This window comes from Homarus americanus, unplaced genomic scaffold, assembly GCF_018991925.1.
Source record: "Homarus americanus isolate GMGI-L3 unplaced genomic scaffold, GMGI_Hamer_2.0 scaffold60469, whole genome shotgun sequence".
NCBI classification, from domain to species: Eukaryota; Metazoa; Arthropoda; class Malacostraca; order Decapoda; family Nephropidae; genus Homarus; species Homarus americanus.
The window spans coordinates 1-17,913 of NW_024736678.1; the positions used below are offsets into that span (position 1 = coordinate 1).

The following is a 17,913-nucleotide window of genomic DNA, read 5'->3' on the forward strand; positions in this document are numbered from 1 at the left end:
TAGAAGCAGCACACACAACACAGTACAGCATGCACCTGTCGAGCATCAAGTTCTGTCTTTAGTTTATTCTGGGCTCACTTGATTTTGATGTCTCAGCTGTTGACTCTCCTGAGCTTCAGCTCCACCCTCCCCGCTGATAACAGTTGTTCTTCTGATCTGATGTGCTCTTATAAACATGTATTGTTTCAACCATCATCATCATCATCATCACATATTATTAGAATCACCTATTATTATAGGAATCAGACTTATTATCAATACCATAATCATTGCTGTCATCATAACCACCACCATCATCGCCGTCTTCCTAACCAATTATCCTCACCACATCATCGTACATCCTCACCATCACCATCATTATTAAACAAGAACAACCCCAGTGTGACCCAACATGGAGAAAAAACTCGAGGGTTAAGTACAAGTAGGTTGTAGGCAGCTACCAAACAGGAGGTACTGGGGAAGATATTGGAAGCATAATTTGGGTTTAATGGTAGACTCTTGCTGCCATATGTGACCAAGTCCCAGTTGATGATCTGACTTTTCTGTCTTTCATTTACACACAATTGCAGGGTCTCAAATTGTTTCTTACTATTGACACACACAACATAAGATTGCTTCACTATTGATTTATTTGTTCGATTTTTATTTATTTATACATACATACATTATTATTATACATATATATATATTATTATTTATTATTATTATTATTATTTTAATTGTTAATAATAATAATGTATAGACATTAATATTATTATTATTATTATTATTATTATTATACGATATTATTATTATTATTATTAGTATTTTCACCCTCAGGTCTAAATGTGTGTCAGACTAGTGTCTGGTATTAATCCACGTGTGTGTGTGTGTGTGTGTGTGTGTGTGTGTGAGAGGCAAGGGTGTGGGAGGGTGTTTGAAAACCATTTACCAACCACTGTATAAAGTTCTTATGATGCAATTAAGATGTTGTGATCGATAGTTATCCCAGGAGAGAGTACCACCAGAGAGAATGATCTGATCAAGAATAAAAGCCCTTGTAGATACAGCCACATGATCTAATGCGGTCTTTGTCATAAAACTGTAATGAGACCTTAATCATAAGAAGGACACACTGTGAATTTTACCGTCACAAAGTTGAAGGAGAGGATTGGCTTTTAACCTCAGCTACTGGCCTGCCTTGCACAACAAGTGATGTACTGTGCCATTAAGGGGAGAGAACTTTGATTTCCGGGTCTTGCTGACTTAAAAAGGTCAGTGAAGATATGTCCATAGGATAAATACACCCTACTCTACCAACTGAGGTGAATATAAATCCTGACTACATCATACCATAACTAATCATAAGGAAGAAATCCAATAATGAAGAATCATGGCAGAAGTTTGAGGCTGTTCCCTGAAGTCAAGGAAGAAAGGAAGTCCAGGAGGATGAACCGCCAAAACACATGAGAATCAACACACAAATAAAGGATTCACAGAGAACCTGGCCTAAATCCCATAGAAAGATCCCAAGTCCTTATATGTAATAATACCAGACCAAAAGCAAAAAAATAAAGATGAAGGATAATTTTTATTCTGGAGGAAGAAATAAAGACGGTAGAGACCCTCAATACATACGTTTTTATATTAGAGGGCCTCATTATAAAAAGCAACACCCGCCAAAAATGTTTTTTAATGGATATCAATTATTTTCAATTCTTCCTCTACATGTTGGCGTTGGATGACTCTACCTAGAATAGGAAATAGAAAACCAAAAATATGATTTTGCCCAGGCCTGAGCTGAGTATCTGGCCAGCGCGAGTTGGGTCGATACCGACTATACCGAGGCAGTTAATCATAATGTTTACACGCCACAGCTGCCAATCCTCGACACCCAGATGCTGCCCTCCTTAGTTTTATATATTTTAGTATCATCGTGAAGTTCAGTATTTGTTCGCACTTTCGCTATTTTTTGATAACTTTGGGCGCAACATTGACGCTATTCGTGTTCCACTGGTGCCGTAAAAGTAACATCTGTCATCAAGTATTAGAGCAAGACTGAGTGAGGCTGTGGCCTTCTGGTGGGTTCAGGAGCTCATTATTCCTGAGCGTGTTTGACGCTAGTGCTCACGGACATCTCCCAGTAATGCTTTGGTGATAGTGATTTTGTGGTGAATTTAGTGTGATTATGGTGATACAAGGATACTGGAGTGGTGCAGGTGACCTGCAGAATGTTGGTATGAGCTACGGTGATGGTTTTGGAGTGGTGGAGCAACATGGGATGGATTGCGGAGTCAGGAGCATACCCGCCCCCAATTCCCACCCTGCAAGAATTTATGAAGAGGATTGAGCTGAGGTTGACGAGGAGGTTGCTGTGAACGGCATTTTGGGGTGAGGGGTGGTGTACAGCACCAAGAAAGTAGTCATGGTTGGCACCACACCAAGAAATACAGATTATGAGGGAGGTAGAGGTGGTGCAGAAGAGAAATGTAATTGATTCTTATGGTGATGAAAGGAGCCTGACCCAACAATGTTAGGTGAAAGGAGCTCTGACCTAACGAATATAGTTATTGGTGATCTAAATTTATTTGAAAGGAGTAATTTTTGTAGTGAGCTTAACTCAACGAATGATAGTGAAAGTGAGCCTTTATTCCCAACGAATGAGGGTGATGTGAGTCTGAACGTAATGTAAGTAAAGTGAGCCTGAATCTAGAGTGAAAGTGAGCTCAATTAAGGAGGTAGTGAAAGTGAGCCTGACCCAACGAATGTTGGTGAAAGTGTGAAATGTGATGCAGGTGGACCCAACTAATGATGGTGAAAGAAAGTAAGCCTGACCCATCGTGAATGTTAGTGAAAGTGGAGCCCATACAGTCTTTGTGAAACTGAACTGTTGCCGGTATCAAGTATGTGTAATCAATGATTTAGTTGATGAAGAATTGTGTATGATTTTAGAGAGGGCAGAACTTTGGATCAGTACCTGATTGATTATGACGGAGGTCGTAGTTATACGACTTTGTGGGTTTACTTTAACTTCAAGTTGCTACGGCTTCAGTAAGTAATAAAACGAAGGAACTAAACAAAGCAAGATTGTAATACTATTAGTTGACAATCCCTTATGCACCTGGATTCCAGAGTGAGCAGGTGTATTTACAGGATCAGACCACCCCACAGGTCACTGACCTCCATTGTGGCCTGAGGGTTAAAAATATTAATAATGTTTGTAAACTTTGTGGTCAACCCGACTTCACACCCTCCACATCCTCACTTTGCCCTATGACTCCTACAGTCCCTCAGTCATTACCAACACCCTCCCTGACCAGATATCCCCTCCTAGTGACAGGCCTGGCACTAGGGACCACACTTTGTTAAGCCTAGACAATTGTACCGAATTCTCCCACACACCATCATTCTGTCACGTAACTTGCTGACAAAACCCATGACCCTTCAGGCTTTTATGTCCTTAATGCATGAGTCATGAAGCCAAGCATGAACTCAGATGCTTCCCTGTTACTAAACGCTTCTGTTTCACCTTGCACAGGATGGGTGGTGCCTAATAAACTAGTTCGGGCAATCTGTCTGTAATTAATAATAATTCATAGGTCTAGGTCACTTTTGGATCTTTTCATTCTTATTTTTTATTATTATTATTATTATTATTTTATTATTACAGTATTATTATTATTAATTTTATTATTATTATTATTAATTTTATTATTATTATTATTATTATTATTATTATTATTATTATTATTGTTATCATTCTATTTTATTTTTGCATTTTTATTAAAATTTTATTTACTATGAATAATTATTATTATTATTATTATTACAGTGGGTATGCTATAACGAACGGATCCTACTACGTAATATTCTATAATTAACGGTTTTACCTAAAATTGAGAATGCTATAATCAATCTAAAACCCTACAAACTAACATTATTTAATTTAATTTATTGTTTTTTATTACAAATATTAATGATATTCTTATTTCAGGGTTTAGATGCATATTTATGCATCTTTTACAATTTTACAATTTTATGTTATATTTTTCAGTGTTAAGTTTGTATTTGGGGCCTGGAACGGATTAATCCATTAATAATCTAATGCTAACTAACAGGTTCTAGAACCAATTAGATTCGTTATAGCATACCCAACTGTATATATATTATTATTATTATTATTACAGTTTTACCCCCGCCTAACGCTGTTTCACTTAATCTGCAGATATAGCGGTGCTTTGCCATAAGCTGAATCCTCAGAGATCACTTTGTCTAGGAGAAGCGGCGGTGATAAGACGCCCAAATTTCCATTTAAAAGTAGCTTTTGAGCTCATAGTTGCATAAGACCAGTACCCCAAATGTGACACTTACCCACTGACTCAGTAGTCCTTACCAACCATCCTTGATTTTTAAAATAAGGCCAATTCACTTCAAGTAATGTCATCAAATTATTTGTTGGTGTAAACACTAGTGACGTCACTGAGCGTGGTGGGAGTGTTCCTCGTCTCGGTGGTGTAGGTTCTAATATAACAGATAGCATTTACAGCAACCACCGTATTCTAATTGTGGTGTTTCATTAGGGATTTGAGGAAAAAGTTTACTAGTATGTACTTACTACATACATTTATTACACACACACACACATATATATATATATATATATATATATATATATATATATATATATATAATATATATATATATATATATATATATATATATATATATATATATATATATACTGAATATACTTATAAAAATGAAATGTGTTCAATGAATTATTTATGGTGCATTAGGGTACTGGCTACTTCAGATGGGCTATAAATAGCGCCTTGTTATCTCCCTCCATCTCACCCTGAGCCAGACGGAAGTGCCTTGGTAAATAACATGTTTGCTTATTTTCCATTTACTTTAAATAGATTTACGAATTATTTGTTTTTATTATTTATTTATAATATACTGTAATATATTAAACACTGTAATTATTTTCTTTAATTTATAAACTGTTTATGAGCAAAGAATGTTCTCCAGTAGTGTTTCATTTAGGATTTGAGTGAAAAAATAATACGTACTTACGCAATTGTTCTCTTACTTTGACAACACAACATACATACAGTATATTATTTCTCAGTTTTGACTTTTTTTTAATTTTTGTATTTATTTATAGTTAGTTACAAAATAAGGCCAATTCACTTCAAGTAATGGCATCAAATATTACCAGTTGGTGTAGTGTAAACACTAGTGACGTCACTTGAGGTCTGTAATTAACCGTCGATAGTTTCCAGAATTAATGCACTCATTTACTGAATATTCTGGAAAAATATAATTAAATCAATTATTTATAGGAGATAAATATTATTATGAGTAAATATACCGATACCGGTATGCATTACTGACCACCTCCACTTGCCAAAAATAGCCCAATCTCTAGAGTCACTTTCCCTTTCTTGTCTCTCACTGGCAAATGGGGGGCGTGGAGGGATGTATTGTTAGCTGTTTATTATATGGGGTAGTAATCTTTACGGTATGTTAGACAGGTTTATAATACATTTATTATTTTAATATACCGTAATCTTAATTTGAATCCAGCTTTCAAAGGTAAGTTTCAGTATAAAAATTAGTGGTGGACCTTGTGAGTGGCTTGATGTTTTCATCACCACTCTTGACACACTAAACCACAATATTTAAGAGGTAAGAATTTAAACTTGGTGGTTTAGACGATCAATTTCTATTTGGGCAGATTTTTTTAATGTTCAAATTTTGTCTTATAGGCCGTGATAACGCAGGATTTTTTCTCAGATATACGTCGTGAGTGTCCTAGACGCTTATTTTTAGATTTGCCCCACCCGCCATCTTCCTGACTGCCTGTTTAGCTCATAAAATCCATACAAATTATTCAGGCCAGAATATAATTTACATTGCTGGAATTATATTTGGTGATCATTATGAATATAAACATCATATATTTTGTTTTAAACTTACAATTTTAGATAAAAATTTTTCTAGGTAACTATGGTATCTTTTGTGCAAAATATATGACATTTATATTCAAAATATTCCTGGTCTTACAAGGAATCCAGCAATGTCAATTATATTATCCTAACTTTAGTTTGAGGTATTATTTATTAAAATTTAGTGGTTATCCCACACATCTCCTTGGGACGGTTGGTGGGGGTGGGGGAGGAGGGACCGACCGACCATCTGTTACCCCTGAAGAATTATTATTTTTTTTTATTAACTGAAGATATTTGTTTTAGCTCATAAAATTCATACAAATTACCCGGTCAGAATATAATTTACATTGCTGGAATTCTTATAATTTGGTGATCATTTTGAATATAAACATCATATATTTTGTTTTAAACTTACAATTTTTAGATAAAAATTTTTTCTAGGTAACTATGTTATCTTTTTGCAAAATATATGACATTTATATTCAAAATATTCCTGGTCTTACAAGGAATCCAGCAATGTCAATTATATTTTTTCTTAGTTTGAGGTTATCCCACATTCCCTTGGGACGGTTGGTGGGGGGGGAGGGACCGACCGACCATCTGTTAGCCGGCTGTGTAGTGTGAGAGGAGGGTTGAGTCCATTATTTGAATGGATAACTTTACAATATTTTCTATTTCTCTTAAGTATATTTGTGTGCATGTACCATCATAAAATTAAGATGTTATTTTTACAACATAGGTATGTGCCTTCAAAAGTGGAGTTGGGGTCGGGCCGGTTTTGCTGAATTAATCCCATATGTTCTGTTCACTTAATCATGATTTCACTTAACGCGACCCTCTGGGTTCAATTGACCGCTAAGTAGGTACAACTGTATTTATAATTATTATTATTATTATTATTATTATTATTATTATTATTATGATTATTATTATTACGTATTACATTTTCCCCCCCGGCCCTGATGTGGGTCAGTGACTCTGCCCGGTGGTTATAATACAAGAAGAAAGAAAAAAAAAAAACATTGCTCCACAAAAACTTTCGGTTTTCGGAATTTCGGATGAAGGGTTGTCAACCTGTATCATATTACTGTTACTAAAGATTATGCAAACTTTCTCCGCGTTTGTATTCGTAGTTAATACGTGAGGGGGGTTAATGGTGGGGGAGTGTAGTGGTGCTTCCTTACTATTATTCTACTTAACAACATTGTAAATCTTGGCTAATAATAGGAACCAAAAGATAGATACTGATAAGCAAATGAGTTTTTATTATTATTTATTCTTTTGGGTTAATGGGAGGTTTATGGGGGGTGTAAGACAAGTGTCTGATGGTGATTATTAACTTGTTTTCAGTATTAGCCAACAATAATAAGAAAGTTTAGCAGAAAAACGCGATTATTGTTGGTTTCAAGCTCAAACAACTGTACATCACAGGTAGTTATTCTCATTCAACTCTTGATAAAATAATAACTATTCACAGAACTAACTTCCAGTTTCCACAGTTCGCTAGAGAGGATTGAGCTGCACGATAAAAAAAAAAAACCTCTAGCTAAAAAACAGTTCTGGGTGTTTGAACTTCAAAAACTTTAAATGCGTTTCAGCTTTTGGAATTTGGTGTCATATGGAGATCCTCATATAATGTACATCAGTGTTGACAAAGACAGTGGATAACATGCCAGCACCCAGAAGAATCACACTTGTGGGTACTTCAGGTGCTGGACGTGAACCAAGAGGAATAACGACTGCAAATGAAATCGCCAGAAAAGACGGACGCCAGCCAACCTGCAGGAATTCAAAGCTGGAGGAGTGATGGCTCAGAGAACAAGGTGATGAAAGAGTCAGTGAATGAGATACACACTCCACTCAAGCCTGCAACCTGTACAATATTTAGGAAATACTCAGACCATCGACATCCAAGGGTGTAGAAAGAGCGACGTAGTAAGAAAACCCAAAGACCAATCAGGTGAGCTTCAAATACTGTACCTGCAAACTCTCTGGAAAAATTATGAGGGACTACATCATCATAAAATGTGAGAGAGTTTATGAAGGTAGAGGAAACTCACATTTAAGATAAAGACTTAAGACACGGGCGATCAAGGAACATAAACGCAGGTCACCCACCTTGGTATCGAGGGTCTGGCAGATGCGAAGCTTGTCCGATATTAACATTTTAGTTTTGGCAATGAGCTGTCTTCTCTCCATTTCCTTCATCTTTTTCTCGACTGCTTCTTCTGCTTCTGGCCACAATGACCTGGAAAAATGTCAAGATCTAAATAAAGAACTAATAAAGAACTGAATACTATAGTACTGAGAAACTGCAAAGATTAAATTAAGGAAGTGAGAAAAAAATACAATGAAATGATAAAAATGGGAAATTCAGCTTTAACTTATATTCCTAACTGTCAAGGATGCAATACCTTTACGCCTGTATTATTAAACAACATCTTCCTTGAAGAGGCCTGTTTCAGGACTCATATAGTTTAAAACTCGGGTTGAAACACTCCATCGACCCTCTTCAAGGAGGATGTTTAATAACACGAGCCGAGTCTTTCCACAGGTAATAATCTGCTCAGCTTAGAAGAACCCATATACCACTTCTGGTCCAACACCACTCACCTCCCTTTCTGAAGTCGCATATTTGACGCACCATCGATTCCTTGTCTTTATTTGCCACTGCACTCTCGTGTCATGCGCTCAAGACGAGTCGTGAGATCCGAGCGACTTGACATTTTCGACATGTAACTCTCCTCTGCTTGATGTGTTTTTGTTGCCAACTACATGCATCTGCCTGTGCCTGCAAGCAAATGCAGATATTGTTCAGTGCTCTTTCAATTTCTATCAATTACATTTGTCAGACATTTATACAAAACACTGTAAAGCCCAAGAGCTATTAACTGACCATTAATTAGGTTAACACAAAAACAATGATCCTCCTAAGTCAACCATAACAACTGCTATTAATTGGTTCACTATGACCATCTCTGCACACATAGAGCTTTATTACTCAGGTCAACCAACAGAGGTAGAGGAGGGAGGCCAACAGAGGTAGAGAGGGAGGTCAACAGAGGTAGAGGAGGGAGGCCACAGAGGTAGAGGAGGGAGGCCAACAGAGGTAGAGGGAGGAGGTCAACAGAGGTAGAGGAGGGAGGTCACCACTACTTTATTGTAACAGATGTAAACAGAGAGTATTGAAGGAGGTCGCGAAAAAAACAAAATGTGTGTTTGTACGTTGCAGTCACCTGGGCGCAGAGCTCCTCGAGGGCTTCTATCTGTGAGGCGAGACCTAGACGCAGTGGTCAGCTTCAAGGCGTCCACTTCACCCTCTAGCCTGGAGAGAAGAGTATGGATTAAGGTATATATGGGTAGGTTATGATAGGTTAACCACACTACTTCAAGATATTTCAGAGATAAGAGCAATGTCCTTCATCTGATCATTAATATTGTATGACTTATCTTCTTTTATTTAAACACCATAATGTTCAGTGCTGCTCCTAAAGAATATAAACAAAAAAATAACTATGCAGTACTTACGCCACCTAACCTACAGTACACGCCTACACATTATTTACACTTCCACTGTTGACAAGTTACATTAATTATAAACTGTACAGTACTATAATAAAACTACATTCACAGTCTGTACACAGTAAGGCTCAGTGTCAGCTGCCTCAACAGTGGCTCTGGGGAGTGTGGTGTAACTTATCACAGCAACAAAGAACTACAACTTATAACAATTGTCATGATTTGTGACTGTTGGTTTACACTACACTGGCTTAGTTATTAATACTGTGGTCAAAAGAGACCACACCTTGTGGTATACTACACCTTGTGGTAGCCTACACCTTGTGTAGTTTAGCCTGGTACTCACCTGGCCTTCTCCCTCTTCAATGTGTCACACCTGCTAATAAACACGACAACATCCTCATCAGGTTTTCTTTTGGGGTGGAGGAGAAATCCACTTTGCTGATCTCAAAGTCAGAATCGGACTACACTCATTACTGCTGTCGTCAGAAGGCTTTCAATTTCGGTGAGAAGACAACTAGAAGTTTTGGGATCCTCAGTACAGGATGGGATGGTAAAGTTAATACTTGGTTACTTTGGGTAACGCCAGGTTCTACTGTGTCTGGACGAGTCTGGTTCAGTGCTACTACAATATACAGAATCTACTTCAGTTTGTTGTAAATTGTTCTCCATTCCTCTGGTGTCACTGTCTGGGATATATTCCAGGGAAAACTCTACAACACTATCATCTCGTAAAACACTGTTGGTTAACATCAGTTCCTCCTCTGCAACATTCATCATTCTCTCTTCTGTATTGACTGTTTCCTCCACTATTCTCACGTCACTTGAATTCTGTTTTTCTGAAGCACAAGAACCTTCCCCTTGACAGTCTTCCACACCTTCACTCTCCCTGGACCGTGACGACCCACCACTCGTCACTGTATCATCATCTTTATTAACTAACATCTCACTGGACCTTTCTAACGGTAATGCTTGAAGAGTTTCATTTTCCATTCTTGTTTGTTCAATATCCCGTGGACCCGGCCGATCCAACGGCAGGAGTTCGCCGTCATCATCGACGATCTTGTCGATTTGTACATTCTCTTCAGATTGTAGTTTTGATTGGTCGTCAGCCTTTTGTTCATCCATTTTAAGTGGTTATAGTCCAAATAGAGTCATGTGGACTGTGCTGGCATCTGAAACATGTGAAAAGGAATATTAACAGCTCTTACCTACAGTACTGTACATTGTAAACTCTTACTTCACTCTTAATATCCTGCACATTCTATTAAAAGACTTACTTTGGTCCCACAATCTATACCGAGTCCTTCTTCCAAGATACAATACAACTTTGTAATTACTATATTGAATCGGGGGTGCTTGAGGACATTCTCGCTGTTTATCCCAAATTTGCTAGCCCTCACTGATTAGTCTTCAATTAGAATACGACGTCCAATGTATATGAACCACTGCCTTACATGCAGCGAACAGTGACATCACCCACACGACTCTGACCTATATACAGTATACTGCTAATGAATATGATGTATTTCTTTGTGTACAAACCTCTGTCCTGCATGGCAGTGAATAGTGACATTACCCACATGAATCTGACCTCTATATATACAGCTCCTCCCCGACTTACGACTGGATTAGGGACCCAAATCCAGGTCATAAGTCGAAATGGTCGTAAGTCGGAAATGCTTAAATAATACATATAAAATCTAAAATGGGTCTCTTTTTCTTCTCAGCACCACAAAACACTCACTTTTAAGCTTGCCAGCCATTTTAAAGTGAATTACAAAAGAAAATTTTGTCTGTGTACTGATTTAGGGACTCGAAAATGCATAATTTGACCAAATTTTGGTACGACTGAGACAGGTCGTAAGTGCGGGTGTGGTTGTAAGTCGAGTAGGTCGTAAGGCGGGGAGGAGCTGTATAGCTGTTAATGAATATGTTGTATCTCTTTGTGTATGAACCTCTGTCCTGCGTGGCAGTGAGAAGTGATACCACCCTCAGTGTTAAGATCTGACTGAATTACTCAGAATAGGCAAACTGTACTCCAAGCTTTGTCAATAAATTTGTTAAACTAAAAAACTTCTTCCCAGCTGGATTATGAACCTTTCCACACTTGTACAACTTGTCTTAAAATGCCACGAAACTTGCAGATTAACTACAATTGAATTCTTCCCTCTTTCATTTACGATAATATCAAGAGCTACAGTGCAGTACTATTGTTCTGTTATATACACTAAATAATTCTATATCTACAGTATTAAATTTCTGGTGGTTCTTTTTCTTTATTGTCAAAGGAAAAAATTTGTAAAGGAGTAATTCAGATATTGACTTGATGCAGCACTGTACAGAACTTCCGTTGACCAAACACTCTCTCACCACTGTGTCCTGGGTAAACATGGGTACGGTGTTAGTCAGTGTAACACCACCCAACATGGCAGGTCTCCTATGGGTATCCCAGTTTCCTCCTGTACTAACACTGGACAAGAGGAACATAACAAAGAATGGCTAGTGAACTCATAAGTAGTGAAATGAAAACAATTAATTAATCAATGTAAATATCCACTCCAAGACAAGCTGAAGATGTAATATATGGGGGCCACCTTAGTACAGTACTCAAAACAGCCTACATGCACAGTATTGTGTTTTTAGGCCACTTGAACCCCCTACTATTTTAGATACTGGTAAGAAAGTTCACCTGAAGGTTAGGCACCCCAGCTTATTTCCCCCAGTGTTTAAACACCCCAACACAAACCTAGACACATTGCTCTTGTCACCATTGTTTTGTTCCATCATAAGAACCAGACAATTATGAGGTACAGTACAGTAGTGTTTTCTTCGTCTCCTTCACTATGGACACGCCACCTGTCACAATTTATTGACTAACACCAGATGATATTAACCCGCTCAGAGACACTGTACACAAGGAGTTAAAAACCTAACAACTAACCTAACCTCCCATAACCTTATCTATCCTGCCAAACCTCCCATAACCTAATCTAACCAACCAAACCTAATCTAACCAACTAAACCTACCTATCCTACCAAACCAAATCTAACCAACTACTCCACCATAAGATACTGAAAAAAGGGAAAATCAATTAATTTAACTACAGTATAGTCTGGATTTACGCGGTTTTTGTTTACGAGTTTGGTCATTCACGCGGTGCCTTGCCAGAACGAAATGTTTTAATTACGCGGTAAATTTCATCATTTACGTGGCAAGCGGCTGGAGAGGTCCAGACCGCCGCGCCATCTTTTGCCCACGCGGTCCATTCTTGACCATACGCAGGAAGCGGCGCGGTGAGTGGTGCCGCTCTTACGTTATCGCTGAAGTCATATGACGTATCGGACTGTGATTGGGCTACGCATCCTTACCACCCACGCATTCCCTCCGCCGCTAGCTGTGATTGGTCTAATGTAACATGACGTGCCCTGCCACCAGACGGTAGAAGTCGCTGACCTAGCCGGGCCTGTCTCATTGTTCTCAGTCCGCGTATACAGTTCTCTCTTGTGCCCGCTATTCCCCTCACAATGGCTTCAGCAGGACCCCCCACCACCAGAGAAAACCCTTGAATTACCTGGACCAAGCCATGATAATGTGAAGGAAATCATCGAGTTGGGGGAGAAAATTAAGCTCATCCTTGACAACGACCCAGACAAGCATCAGTATGAAGAGTCTAATAACCATCTGACGAAAGTTATGGAGCCGTTTGTCCAGATCTATCTCGACAACATCAATGCTAGTCGTCAACGTAATATTAAGGACTTCTTCGCCAGCAACCCACCACAACCACAGCCAGCCCAAGTCAGTGATAGTGACGATATGGACTTTGAGGGGTTTGTCTGGGAGGCCCTGCAAACCTCTGCGAGTAGTGAAAGTGATTCACCGGAGGGCAACTAATCTGCCCTCTGCCTTGGAACCAACCGCCATCCACGTGTGCCGACCCATCTCTTCTACTAATGTAAGTGTTAAAAAATCTAATATTATTGATATTTCTCTTAAATATTAATTGTGCATACCATCATAAAATTAAGATGTTATTTTTATTACAAGGTACGTATTGTGTCGGAAAAAGTGGAGTTTGGGGGTCGGCCCAGTCTCTATTGCAATTAATCCCATATGCTCTGTTATTTCGTTTACGCGTTTCTCGTTTTACGCAGATCTCCACGGGTTCAATTGACCGCGTAAATGCAGACTATACTATTTATAAAATTTTGAGAACAAATGTGATAGGTGGCAACTACACACAGTACTGGTGGTGGTAGTTCCTATGATCATGAAACAAAAGTTGCCGACATTTATCCAAAACTCGTGGAATTTGCTTTGTTATGTTGATATAGTATAGTATTTATCTCTTACTGTGCAACAATTAATGTTTAATTCTGAAAAGTTAAAATAAAAGTTTTATTCTAATATAAAATGTCCAAAATACCGTCCTTGAAGAGGAGTGCAAAAACTACAAGAGGTCCCCCGAACACCTACTGATATGAATGAGGTTTTACACTTTTTTATTTACCTGATGACTTATTTTTTACTCTCATTTACTGTATTTTGTCATTCTATTTCTTCTTTTGTCTTAAATCAAGTGATTTTAGAGGTATACAGCTCCTCCCCGACTTACGACGGGGTTAGGGACCCAAATCCAGGTCGTAAATCGGAAATGCTTAAATAATACATAGAAAATCTAAAATGGGTGTCTCTTTTTCTTCTCAGCACCACAAAACACTCACTTTTAAACTTGCCAGCCATTTTAAAATGAATTACAAACGAAAAATTTGCCTGTGCACTGATTTTCGGGACTCGAAAATACGTAATTCTACGAAATTTGGTACGACTGAGACAGGTCGTAAGAGTGGGAGGATCTGTATAAGGACTTAGGCTGTGTTATAGTGGGATTTTAAACATTGTTCTGTAAGTACGGTCTGCACATAGCACGTATTCTAACTTACGGACAAATCCAACTCACAAACATCCTCAGAAACGGAACCCGTTGGTAACCCGGGGACCCCCTGTACTGTACCACCTGTAGCACCCTTCACAAGTGTTCTAAACAGCCCTTATTCCTCATGTACTAAACTTTAGTCTTAAAACCTGACTCACTCACTCCTGTCTCCACCAAATTTGCTTCTATAAACAAAAATAAACATACAGTATCATATCTGTTAAGCTGCCAACAACATTAGGTAATACTTTATGAGAGCTGTAGCCCTTAACCAGCAGCTTTAGGCGTTATTCTGGGAGATAAATGCTTTCTTATCACACGAACGCGACCAAAAATTCTCAAAATATTAGCCGTGCCGAACATACGCGGCCGGGTGCATCGCGTGACACTGCTTACGTCTGCAGTACTGTATTTTGTTTTATCCTCAGGAACAATTTTTGTATAATAGATGATAACTACAACATGTTAGGTGAACTTGTCAATGGTTATCTTATATCATCAGGGTGGTGGGTGAAGAGCAGCAGCTGTCAGGAAAAACTATAGGTGTACGTGTGTTGCAGTAGGCCCATACACCTCCCTTAGAACGGAAGGAGGTGTAAAGGCTGTAGTTGGAGACTTGAAAAGGTTTGGGTGAAGCTGCTTTGGTCAGTTGAAGTTCAGATAGTAGTAAGGGGTCGGGGGAAGAGGTTAATAGATGGTGCTCCACAGAAGGAAAATTGGATCTCAGTCCGCGAATGTTGGAAAAATGAAGTGTGAAAAAAGCCGATCCTCCAGCAACAGCGGTGGAGTCAGTTGAGGCCCCAGTAGTCTGATGATGATCAGGTCGGCCCTGGGGTCCACAACTAACCCACTCGGTCCGAGCATACTCTATCGTCCACAAAAAACACATTGGTACCAGATAATATAAAAAATACTTTGTTTAATATAGAGGGGGTCCACCCCGGCTAGGAATTAAGGTAAGGTTAGGTAGGTTTCTTTGGTTGGTTAGGTCAGGTTCCATTAGGTTCATTATTATTCATTTGCAACAAAAGTGTATAGAATGAAAGTTACTTGGAATGATAAGATATATCTTTAGCATTTGATAAAAAACTTAAAACTAATTGAGAGTCCACATGTAAAAATTGACCAATTACCCAACTTGAAGTTAGGTAAGGTTAAGTGGTTAAGTCAGGTTGATGTTTCTATCATCGTGTTGAACATCATACAAATAGTACGTCCAGAAATTTGGGTTCAAACCCATAAGTTATTTCTATTGCTGACCACGTTCCCTTTATCTTGAGGAAATGAGAACAAATACACAAGGATTACATTTAACATAATAACACTTTTACAAGTTTTTCAGTTAAATCTGCAGCTGCCGAGGCGACACCACCATCACCCTAAGTCACGTTTACAGCAACAACATCAGCTTGTGCGGTGATGTTCGCAGTTTTGTGCAAACATAACATTGTCTTGAAGGTTCCTTAAGATTTGGGTAATATTGCAACAACCACCAACCACAGAATTCCGGAACTTCACTACACCCAATCGACAGTTCTATTTTTTCTATGATCACAGGTTAGGTTAGGCTTGGTTAGGTTAGGTTAGGTTAGGTTAGGCTTGGTTAGGTTAGGTTAGGTTAGGTTAGGTTAGGTTAGGCTTGGTTAGGTTAGGTTAGGTTAGGTTAGGTTAGGCTTGGTTAGGTTAGGTTAGGTTAGGTTAGGTTAGGTTAGGCTTGGTTAGGTTAGGTTGCTGTAATCTGCAATCTTACCAGATTTTTTTATATTTTTCCAGATTACAATATAAGAACACTAGTACGTATAAAAGGTTGGTTTGGTATTATTGCAGTTTGGGCCAATACACGGCCGGCTGTTTTAACCATCCCCAACCTTTCGATCTCCTTATTTGGAGTATTTCTGACCCTATTTCAACCAGGGGCAAGAAATAATAACGTCAGAAATAAATTTAAAAGTTTTCCCATACTTTTGGGGGAGAGAGAACTCTAAAACGGGTACAGTTCTTCCCACTGGAAACTAAAGTCAAATTAGATTAAATCACACCAAAAATACACTGACAAACTAATTTATAATCTACTCGGGCATAATGGCCAAAAGCTGCAATTTTACCGCTGGTTCATTGATTGTGGCACTGACCATAACTACAAGGGTTATTTTATTTCAGGTCATCCAGGGAATCGGTTAGGTTAGGTTATCTTTTGTTTAATTATTTCAAGAGAAAACTATAATTAAAACTATTGTAGAGACAGTGACATGTCCTTCACCCCAGACACTGCCACCTTAACATCACCTTCCTCTTCGTTCTTCTCCAAAACATAACGTCACTTAAGGAAGGAACTAACTTAAATAATACCTTTCTGTGGGTAGGTTATCTGAGTAACTCACTGGAGGGAGATAAACAGTGTGGATCACCTCCCATCACCTGCTCCCTTCTCGGCCACTGACAGCTCTCAAGATTTTATTTCCTGCTCACAATACTGATAACTTTATATGTTATATGTATATATTTTATAATCGTTCATATATTTACCTTACGTCTTGTTAAAATAATGATGTATTTAATATTCCTATAACTACATTACAAATTTGTCAAAATGTATGTAAGAGAAACATATAAATATCACTTGCTTCACAGGTACATGATGCATATATAAGATATTTACATTGGCTTTGTACAAACTGTCAATGTTGGTGAAAAAAATATTATTTATTTTTAATTAAAATGTCACTTTTTATTTCTTGTACAAATATAATTGTATTCAGTTTCGTTCAGTAAATCTAGCCACTATTGATATATACATCATTATAACAAATTACCCAAATAACTCCTCTGGGACAGGTACTGTATGTGGTATGGTATCAGATAAAGTAACACCTCAAATTAAAACGTATTTTTTTTTATCACTAAGTGTCCAGAATATCTTAAATATGATTTTATACAGATTCGGGGTTTAGATCAGTAAGGCATTTATTAGAGCAGTGAACATATTTATTATTTATCATTATTGACTAGTGACCTCAACCCCCACATAAAGACCCCAGTGGAAATACTTTTCTTTTCTTTTTCCTTTATCCTCTTCACCACTGATCGGCTCGTTAGCCGCTTGGGCGATCAGTCACGTCTCTGTTACGCACTGTTGGCAAGTACTGGGCATGTACCGGCTCCTGAATGTACCTGAACCTGTGGTCAAGTCTGGTCTTGAAAGAACTCACACTCGGTGCCGTTGTAGTGGATTCCTCCCCTACAAACGCTTGTCGCTGAGTAGCCGACCCCGCGAATTCCCCAGTGTATGCCTCGTGGTCTAGGTCAACCAGCGCCGCCTTACATGACGGAGGTCAACTATAAGCCACGCCTACCTACGCTATATAAGACCTGACCTCGTGATGACCTACCTCTCTTTCTACCTACACCAACCAGCAAGCAACACCACCTCCTCAACTCTTGCCTGGTGGCCCTCGCTCCCGCCGGCGAGCATGGCGACCCACAAGCTGGTCCTCCTCTGAGCACCCTCACCAACCAGCTCT

General features: G+C 38.5%; 1 protein-coding gene across 1 annotated transcript; it reads right to left on the bottom strand.

Annotated features, from left to right (window-relative positions):
- Positions 1-8,051: 8,051 nt before the first annotated feature.
- On the bottom strand, positions 8,052-16,830 carry LOC121872412 (the record flags this gene model as incomplete). The annotated part of the gene is made up of 3 exons (XM_042375153.1): positions 16,742-16,830; positions 10,027-10,627; positions 8,052-8,181 (listed from the first exon to the last, which is right to left on the bottom strand). Coding segments are annotated over exons 2-3 (684 nt in total), but the record flags the coding sequence as incomplete, so codon positions are not given.
- Between the last annotated feature and the right edge of the window lie 1,083 nt (positions 16,831-17,913).